Source organism: Octopus sinensis, linkage group LG22 (assembly GCF_006345805.1).
Source record: "Octopus sinensis linkage group LG22, ASM634580v1, whole genome shotgun sequence".
In the NCBI taxonomy this organism is placed as follows: Eukaryota; Metazoa; Mollusca; class Cephalopoda; order Octopoda; family Octopodidae; genus Octopus; species Octopus sinensis.
In genome coordinates, this window is record NC_043018.1 from 8,996,566 (window position 1) to 9,007,788 (window position 11,223).

General features: G+C 38.1%; 1 protein-coding gene and 1 long non-coding RNA gene across 5 annotated transcripts in view; one reads left to right on the forward strand and one right to left on the reverse strand.

Annotated features, from left to right (window-relative positions):
- LOC115223227 (serine--tRNA synthetase-like protein Slimp) overlaps positions 1 to 11,223 on the reverse strand; it is a 119,885-nt gene that overhangs the window by 21,019 nt on the left and 87,643 nt on the right. For all 4 annotated transcript variants that reach the window (XM_036512173.1, XM_036512172.1, XM_036512174.1 and 1 more), the window contains one exon: positions 6,246 to 6,320. In XM_036512173.1, the coding sequence (XP_036368066.1) occupies positions 6,246 to 6,320 (75 nt within the window). The remainder of the gene's footprint in view (positions 1 to 6,245; positions 6,321 to 11,223) is intronic.
- Positions 7,454 to 11,223, forward strand: part of LOC118767508 — a 15,223-nt gene continuing 11,453 nt past the window's right edge. Inside the window, exon 1 of the long non-coding RNA XR_005003431.1 lies at positions 7,454 to 7,584. This is a non-coding gene — a long non-coding RNA (uncharacterized LOC118767508). The remainder of the gene's footprint in view (positions 7,585 to 11,223) is intronic.

Here is an 11,223-nt window from a genome sequence, read left to right on the forward strand (position 1 = left end):
ATATTGCTCCTTCGGATTTCCACTAATTCAGGTCTCTGCAGAATAATCTTAATGGTAAAAATTTCAATTCCTTGGATGACGTAAAAAGATACCTTGATGAATTCTTTGCCATGAAACCATCTCAATTCTGGGAAGAGGGTATTTTTAAGTTAAAGGAAAGATGGAGACGTATTGTGCAACAAAATGGTTCATATTTAGTTGATTAAAAATGTAATGGCAAGTATTTATTGACCTTTTTCTTTCCTTTAAAAATTGGCACGAACTTTCTGGACAACCCAATAGTTTGTCATACAGTATAAAATATTGTCATAATTATATTCTGAAAATTAAGCATTATGCATTGTGCAGGAGGTAACAATTAATGGTTTCTAATTATTTTATGAGTAACATATATTAAAATAATGATGCCAGTGTGTTGTGGCTATATATAGAAATTTATTCCTACAAAATTCTTAGAATAATGATTAACTGACCAAATCCTGTTTTTATTCATAGTAAATTATTCTCTCATCAACTTCAAGGTTGCCAGCATCCTTTTCTCTACAATACTCAGTAGAGATGGGGACCACAAGCAAGAGATCCTGGTTTGGGGTAGAAGAAAATACTCTTTTACTCTTTTACTTGTTTCAGTCATTTGACTGCGGCCATGCTGGAGCACCGCCTTTAATCGAGCAACTCGACCCCGGGACTTATTCTTTTGTAAGCCCAGTACTTATTCTATCGGTCTCTTTTGCCGAACCGCTAAGTGACGGGGACGTAAACACACCAGCATCGGTTGTCAAGCAATGCTAGGGGGACAAACACAGACACACAAACATATACACACATATATACATATATACGACAGGCTTCTTTCAGTTTCCGTCTACCAAATCCACTCACAAGGCATTGGTCGGCCCAGGGCTATAGCAGAAGACACTTGCCCAAGATGCCACGCAGTGGGACTGAACCCGGAACCATGTGGTTGGTTAGCAAGCTACTTACCACACAGCCACTCCTGCGCCTATGATTTTATTCAACACATTCCCCTCTCAGATTCACACACTTATTACAGAGGTCCTCCAAGCAGTTGGGCCTCCAAGCAGGCTGTAGGGACCTTGCTTGGTCCTGCCTGAGATTTCAAACCAAATCCACTCCCTTGTTGCTTGTTAAAACAAGTGGGAGGAGGTGTCCTTTGTTTGCCTCTCCACACCAGATGATTGATGGGAAACACTTGACCCCCAAGGACCTGTGCTGGTCAAGGAATGGTCAGTCCTTAGTTTATATAACAGAGAGCATGTCCTATCTCTCCCTCTTTTGTGTCAGCCATGACCAAGGAGCAACACTTCCCTTTGTATTTCATTAGACATACAAGAAAGATGATGCCACCTTTATCCTTTCTCCCTCTCTTGTCAGCACCATGTATTCCTTACCCTTTCACTCTAACAGCAACTTCTACACCATCAACTACCAACCAAGGAGCCAACCTTTTTGTCACTGTCACTACAATCACTGCTGTCTCTCTTACCATTTATCGGCAAATCTTTATATATAAAAGAGAAGTTGTGTGTCTGTCTCCTACAATTTAGATTCCTAACTACTCCCACATATCGAGCCCTTCTGGGTATTAGCGCACGTCTACAATGAGTCTACGATTTTAAAAAAAATTTACCATAATTTTTTTCCATTTTAATGCATTTTTTTCGCTATTATATAAGGGAAGTAACTCTCTAAAAATGTCTACAATGAGTCAACGATTTAAAAAAAAAGTTACCATAATTTTCCCCCATTTTTAGTGCATTTTTTTGCTATTTTTTGGCTATAACTCTCTAAAAATGCTTATATAGTTATTTCCCTTACAAACCCGAGCAACGCCGGGCGATACTGCTAGTGAAGAAATATATATAAACAATATTTCTTCCTTCTTGGTGTTGATTCTTCGATGTTCTTCACTGGTTACTCTGACACAAGAACCTTCAAGTGTTACATCTACATGCTACATTTGGTAGTCAGCTACATCATGGCATGTCACTTCAGCCACTACAAAGCCTTTCACGATACCCTTAGCCCTTTCATTACTGTATTTATTTTGAGATGCTCTCTGTTTCTTTCAATTACTTTAAATATAACAAAGAATTTAGTAAAATAACTTAGTCATCATTTAGCTACTGTTAGGAACATAAACTGTGGAAGATTTTAATTCAAAACTTATGAAAACACGACATTTGTACTCAGAGCCAGAGCTGGTTTCAGCCGGGTTGGTAACGAAAGGGTTAAAGCCAGTAACTTCTCAGTACCATCGTCATCATATAATCCAAACTCAGTATATGTGGTCACCACATACAACTCTGTTCGTTAGAGATACGTTAGTTATGTTAGCACTTTTAGTTTCCTTTTCTCACCACCATCACCCCGACCACACCACCACTCAAAATCTCTCGTGGAAGCATCATCCAACCAAAATGCAAATATATGGGAAACTACCACCTGTATCATCTCTTGAGAAAGGTAGGAGAGTCCAGTTTGCTGGACATTGTTGTAGAGCTGAAAAAGAGGTAATTTCTACTCTTCTCCTCTGGAAGCCATCTGCACACTCTCCTACCCTGATGTAATCTCCAGGAGTACCGGCATCCAGCAACAGGACCTCCGTAATGCCATGATGGACCGTGAAGTCTGGCGTAGCATGGTAAATTCCATTGTCTCGACCACGGTCGAACAATGATGAAATGATGATGACACCACCACTATCATCAACATGGACCTATTTATTTTACAGTAAATAATTTCCTTGTTTCTGTGTCTATATTTTTGCTGGAGTCTAAGCATTGTCCCTTCAAATCACAGCAAAATAAAAGACAAGTCTATGTACCATGTAAGGGTTCAGTCCCACCACTTGGTCCACAACCCAACTCATTAATTAAGTTTATTTCTTATATTATTTACCACGAACTGAGCAAGAGGTCAATTAGGTCAGCTATACTTCTTGGTCCACTACCTGACTCATTATCTCATTCACCATGTGGTCAATTAGGCTCCCTGAGGCCACTATGTTTATTTCTCATATTATTCACCACGAACTGCATAAGTGACCAATTAGGCCAGCAGACCACTTGGTCCACCACTTGACTCATTACTTCATTCACATTGTAGCCAATTAGGTCCTTCATGGCTGATGCAGGTGTCACATAACTGGTGGCATGTAAAAGGCACCTGTGCCAGTGTTTTACCAGTTCAGTGCCATGGTCTACCAGTTCCGGTCAAACTGTCTAACCCAAGCCAGCACAGAAAGTGGATGCTAAATGATGATGATGATACATTTCAACTTGGTGAACATATGTTGACCTCCTCTTAAACCAGCCTATCGTCTGATGCCTCTGTTTTTCCACCTGTTTTTCCACTGGTTGGTGGAATTTTGGCAACAGCCACAGAGTATGTATGGTAGGTGGCGGGGGGGGGGGGTCTTATGGTCAGATCTTCTCACTTGCTCACCCTACAACATGCTAAGTATAACTCATGTATGTGCTCTTGGGCTTTTTCCATGAAATTTGTGGTTGTCATAATTTTGGTCTGTGAAAATGAAAGAAAAAAACTGAAAACCTAAAACAGATCCTGTTTCGAAAGAAAAGATTTAAACAGGAGATAAATCACAACACAAGAGACATAACTAAAATCTGAAACAAAGGAAGGAAATTATATAGAAATTTCGAAATTCAATAGAAACAGGATCTTAAAATCACAAAATAGATATTTTTGTCAACAGGTGAAGTGTAAAGCATGGAAAATCAATCAATTCAAATAGAATAGAATTTAACAATAGAAACAGGTGGGAAATTCACCAAATAAAGAAAATACAGAAACGTTTTGGAGAAAAATAAAAGAAGTAGAAAAGCTTTCATTGAATAAAGAAACTGAACTATAAAGCAGAACAAAAACCACCAAACGAATAAGAAGATATGAAGGTAACATAAAGGTAACATAAGGGGAACCATATTAGGACAAAAGTAACTGGGGATCATCATCATCATCGTTTAGCGTCCGCTTTCCATGCTAGCATGGGTTGGACGGTTCAACTGGGGTCTGGGAAGCCAGAAGGCTGCACCAGGCCCAGTCTGATCTGGCAATGTTTTTACAGCTGGATGCCCTTCCTAACGCCAACCACTCCGTGAGTGTAGTGGGTGCTTTTTACGTACCACCAGCACAGTTGCCAGGCGAGGCTGGCAACGGCCACGATCGGATGGTGCTTTTTACGTGCCACCGGCACAGAGGCCAGTCGGGACTGGCAAACGGCCACAATCAGATGGTGCTTTTTACATGCCACTGGCACGGGGGCCAGACGAGGCTGGCAATGACCACAATTGATGTGCCATTGGCACGGAGGCCAGTCGGGGCGGCGCTGGCAACGGCCACAATCGGATGGTTCGGCACTGGTATCACAGCTACAATTTCCATTAACAAAATCCCAACATATCTTAGAGAAACTGAAATAAGCAGAATGTGGAATACTGGTAGCTACAAGAGCAGTCTGTTGTTTTAGTAATACTATAAGTTATGAAGTTTCCAGTATGGTGAAGGTGGGGAGGTTAAAGAATTTCTGGAAAACCTTAGACGTGTGAACTAAATCCTAATGGAGACGTGTCTGTACATGCGTCACTGAATTCATTTCTAACTCACAACTTGCTGCCAGCATCTCTGTACTTGTAGGCTTCTCATAAACATTTAATTTAACCCTTGTTTTCTTTAACCACCAGACCTGAGAGTGTGGTACTCAGTCAAAAGCTTTTTTTCGGGTTGATGAATGTAAAGCATAGTGGTTTACTCATAGCTTAGAAAGCCTGTAGCCGTTACACACACACACACACACACACACACACACAGATACAGGCATGGCTGTGTGGTAAGAAGCTTACTTCCCAACCACATGGTTCCGTGTTCAGTCCCACTGCATGGCACCTTGGGCAAATGTCTTCTACTATAGCCTTGGGCTAACCAAAGTCTTGTGAGTGGATTTGATAGACAGAAACTGAAAGAAACTCATCATATATATATATATATATATATAGGGAGAATCTACGAAAGAAACAAAAGACGAAGACAGGTGGTGTACAAAACAGACAGGTGTATTAGTATAACGCTCAGGAATAGAAAAAGTCTTTTACGTTTTGAGCCTACGCTCTTCTACAGAAAAGGACACAGAAAGAAACAAGGAGAGAAAAAATGTGTGTAGTGGCTAACGATCTATCATATATATATATATATATATATATAATATATATATATATTATTACTATTATAATTATTAGGGAATATTACATCCGAGTACACAGGAAAAAGACATTCAAATTAGATGTACTAAAATGAACATCTCTCAATATTTAAATTGTATAAATATATAAAAGTAGTTTTAGAGACAGAACCACCTTCAACTCAATCAACACTGAAAGATTTTATACCCAACCACTCCATAAAATATTAAAAATTAAATCTTATACTAACTAAATCTATTCTGAATCCTGTATTTTCCGTTTATAAGACTACACATGTTTCATGATGTACTTGTTTTATTTTTGCCAGTTTACTAAAGCTACTCAAGCTGCTTAAGGTTGAAATCATCCATTTCATAAGACTTCAAGTCAGACCAAAATCTATGGCAAAGTGGAAGCAGATTTGTAATTTAAGCGCGGAAAATGGGTGCAAAATTTCAAAAATTAAGGCAAGATTTTTGAAGTTGAAAAAAATTTTCTCATTTTAACCTTTTATTTTTTATTGTTTACAGTTTTCAATTTTTCTGAAAGAAATTTACAGCTGCATGTAGTCCATATTTAGGGCTTTCATTTGCAAGGTCAATCGTCGAAAAATTCCCCAAATAAGTACTAAATTTAACAAAGAAATCCTTTTTTTCCTCATTTTTAATCGCTCAAATAGTGGCATGTACAAAAGGCAACTGTGCTTTCCATTGTCACTGCCTGATATTTATGATTGATCTTTCAAAATATTTCTTTCTCATCTTACTCAAGATCTTTTGTTTTTTATAAATGGGAGATAGATAAATAGAGAAAGATAGAGAGTAAGAGAAAGCGAGAGAGAGTCCGAGAGAAAGGAAGACTAAGAGAGTGGGAAAGTGAGAGAGAAAGGAGAGAGAAACAAAGAGGGAGAATGTGGTGATAAGAAACAGAAAGGAAGCAACAGAAAGTAACAACCACACCCTCACCCGTGTGTAGAGCGGGTCACCTTAAGCTAGTAAGTAATAAAACAGAGAAGGAACTTACTTCATTCTCACCAATCTTTCGATGTTCCATCAAAAATGCCAGCATTCTGGAGACATCAAGAAGATCTGCATGTACCTACATATAGAAAGATAAATATATTAATTCAATCCCAGCTGTAGCTACTGATCACATTCAAAATACTGGTTTTCTAGTAAATACATTTATTAAAGAAAGTGTAGAACTCAACGAAAAGCTCTATCTGCGAAGATTTCATCTCAAACAAAGGAGAGGGGCTTTCTCCGTCCGGGTTGCGGATCCGTGGAATAAGCAGCCGGACGAGATAGTGAAGATGCCGACGACCGCTCGGTTCAAAGTCTCCCTTGACCAGAAATGGCCGGAACTCTTTGCATGAACACCCTCCCTGTACATAACTCCATGTCCCTCTACATGGCCTTGCTTTTTGCTTTTTGAGCCAAAAAATTAACTTATTAACTTATCAACCAAAGACCCTGAAGACTTGATTCTGTTAGTTACGGTGTTGTAAAAGACAAGGCAAGAAAGCAACAATAAACAATTTATAATGCAGGAATCTCCAATGAATGATGGGTAGAAAGCAAGTCCAGTGGTATTTCTAGCAAACTGACAAAGAATCAAAATTCCAGATGCACTTTTGGAGTACCAGCACTGCTTAATATTGGTCAGATACAAAACTGATGAGAAATATTGGGAATAGAGTAAATAAAAGTTACTTCCTGCTGAGCATCAGAACCCTACAATACCATTTCTAACAGCAGCAACAACTGAACCAATAAAGGAGCTACTATGTGGTCACTTGAACTTATAAAAACAACAGCCAAATATCTCTCAAATCCCACAATTTCAGGTTAAAATATGCCTATAACAAAGAAGATAGTAATACAATTTTGACAAGTGTAACCATTTAGTTTTCAGATTAAAAAAGCACCAGTCTCTAACTGTAGAGAGAACCTGTTGAAGAGGTAGACCCAGGAAGACATGGAATGAGGTGGTAAAGTATGATCTTCAAATGTTGGACCTCACAGAGGCAGTGACAAGTGACCAAGACCTTTGGCAACAGGCCGTACTTGAGAAGACCTGTGAAGCCAAGTTAAACCATGGCCAATGCCAGTGTCACATAACAGGCACCTGTTCTAGTGACATGTAAAAAGCACCCTTCAAACATTGGGCCTCACGGAGATAAGTGACTGAGACCTTTGGCAATATGCCAGGCCCAAGAAGACTCGTCAAGCCCAGCGAAATTGCAGTTGTGGCCGATGCCAGAGTCAGATAACTGGCACCTGTATCTGTGACACATAAAAAGCACCCATTACACTCTGTAGAATGGTTGGTGGTAGGAAGGGCATCCAGCTATAGAAACCATGTCAAATTAGATTGGAACCTGGTGCAGCTCCCTAGCTTACCAATTTCAGTCAAACCATCCAACCCATGCCAGCATGGAAAGCAGACACCAGATGATGATGATTACGCCGTCAAATGTAAAACTTATTAATTCATATTGTTCTGAATTAATCACACATTATCTTGTACCTTCAAGATTTTGATGATATGATTGTTTTATTTTTATAATAACATTATAGGGTAGGTGTGAGAGACAGGATCTGGCCAGTGTGAACATAAGACAGAATATTTGGGTCTGATACAATTGGTTTAATCAGTAAATAGCTAACTGTAGCACAAGTCTGGGCAAGGTTGTTTATGGAAGACCAGCATTCGCCCATGCATACCAGCCTCCTCTCTCCATGCCACCGATGTTATCCAAGAGAAAGGCAAAGGCTGATACAGCTTGGCACCAGTGACATCACAACTCATTTCTACAGCTGAGAGAACTGGAGTAGCATGAAGTCATGTGTCTCTGTATTGCCAGCTCAAATCCCACTCTAGCATCTTAAAAAAGGAAATGACAAATTTGATAATGTAACCCTAGATACACTTAGACATTTGAGATGGCTACAGCTAGGATGCTTTTGAGCATAAGTTTACTTAATTCAGGGTTGACCTGGAGCTGAATTAAAAACTCACACCAACAACTTGGTAGAAATAGCAGTCAAATCCCTCTTGAATCACATCTAGACTTAAGGAAAAAAAAGGAGACAGAAGACACACGGAACTTAGTTATACTTTATCTGAAATTAAGACAGGATGGCCATGACCAGAATGTCTTTGGTTTTGATCCTGGGTCAACTGGATTTTAGCCTAACTGGGATTAAAGAAACGACAATGGAATTTTTTTAAAAATTTTTTATCTTACACTTGTTTCAGTCATTTGACTGCGGCCATGCTGGAGCACCACATTGAGGAAAAGAATTTTAGTTGAACAAAGCAACTCAAGTACTTATTTTTCTTTTAAGCCTGGTACTTTATCAGTCTGTTTTGATGAACTGCTGAGTCACAGGGATGTAAACACACCAACACCAGTTGTCAAACACTGGTGGGGGACAAACACAGACACAAAGACACACAAACATAGATATATCTACATACATGATGATGATGATGATGATATACACAACAGACAAGTTTCAGTTTCTGTCTACTAAATCCACTCACAAGGCTTTCGTTGGCCCAGGGCTATAGTAGAAGACATTTGCCCAAGGTGCCACACAGTGGGATTGAACCCAGAACCAGGTGGTTTGGAAGCAAACTTCTTACCACACAACCACACCTCTCTTTACTCTATCTCTTTCTCTTTTACTTGTTTCAGTCATTTGATTGCAGCCATGCTGGAGCACCGCCTTTAGTCGAGCAAATCGACCCCAGGACTTATTCTTTCGAAGCCTAGTACTTATTCTGTCGGGGACGTAAACACACCAACATCGGTTGTCAAGCAATTTTGGGGGGACAAATGCAGACACACATACATATACGCGCACATACATATATACATATACATATATACGAGGGGCTTCTTTCAGTTTCCGTCTAGCAAATCCACTCACAAGGCTTTGGTCGATCCAAGTAGAAGACATTTTCCCAAGGTGCCAAGCAGTGGGACTGAACCCAGAACCATGTGGTTGGTAAGCAAGCTTCTTACCACACAAACACACCTAACAACTATTATATTACAATTAGGAACAATTATTTCACAAACAAAAAAACAAAAAAATTATAGCAATCATTGACCTCAACAACAACAACAACAGCAGCATCACCTCCCCCACCACCTATCAATCACTATTACTGTTGTCACCTTAACAGAAACCTAACCAATGTTAAAACATGGCTGTCAACCCATTTGTTGACCGTTCAACAAATGGGTTTCGTCTTGTCACACGCTAAGACTGTCATCAGATCATTTCATGGACACTTTCGAGAAAACGACAAAGAAAACTTTGAATCTACATTAACACACACACATTCACACACACACACACACAATTGTTGTCTTTACTCTTTTACTTGTTTCAGTCATTTGACTGCGGCCATGCTGGAGCATCGCCCTTAGTCGAGCAAATCGACCCCAGGACTTATTCTATCGGTCTCTATTGCTGAACCGCTAAGTTACGGGGACATAAACACACCAGCGATGTTGGGGGCCAAACACAGACACACAAACGTATACACACAGACATACATATATATATATATATATATATATATATATATATATTTTATTTATTATATAGAAGGAGCTTCTACAGGACTAGTACTGTTTCATTCAAGAGAAATCTTCAGGAAGCTATTTAACAAGAATTGTATTAGCATTTATACATTTAGGCAGGTTTAAAGGAGTGGGTGGTGGGGGACTTTTTGGGGGTAGGCATAGCGCAAAAATCATACTTGGGGGAGTGGTCAAGGAGTCAGTGGTAAGTTAGATGAAAGAATAGATAAATAAAAAATAAAATAAAAAATAAAAAATAAAAAATAAAAAATAAAAAAAATAAAAAAAATAAAAAATAAAATGTGTGCACATACTTACATAAACACATATACATACACACACACATACGTACACATGTGTGCCTATACATACCTACACATACACACATACACACAACATACATATAATATATATATATATATAATATATATATATATATATATAATATATATATATATATATATTATATAATATATATATATATATATACACAATCAAATACAGGCCCATTCCTAATTTTAATTTTATTATCTTCATTTATTACTTTTGTTATCTTGATCGCTAGCTAAGGATCCTGGCGATGGCAGCATGTCAATTGTCTGTCTACTAGAAGGCAAGTACTCGTTCCCGCACGCACACTCATTAGCACGTACATACACCATTCGTACACTCATACACATACACGTACGCACGCGTTATATTCATACATACAAACATCTACATACGTTCACGTATATACACATACGTACTCGTACCTACAGATTCATGTCTACACTTTAGGAGGCTAGTCTATATATATACACCAATAAATATACATATATTATATATATATATATATATATATATATATATATATATACACATATACACATACACACACAACACACATATATATACTCCTACATACAGATACATACCCATATATATAATACATATACACACACATACATATATATATTATATATATATATACATACATATATATATATATATATATATATATATATATACATACATACACACACACATATATATACACACACATACATACACATATATATACATACACAAACATATATACACACATATATATATATACATATATACACACATACATACACACACCTACATACATATACACACAAACACATACATACGTAAACATACATACATACATCCATACATCCATACTTACATGCATTTATACGCATACATACACCCCCATCTATATATATATATATATATATATATATATATATACACACACACTCACACATACATATACAAATATACGCCCACACATACATACATACACGTATACGCATACACGCACATACACATATACATGCGTACCCATACACGTGCACACACGCACATGCATCCATATATATACACACACAC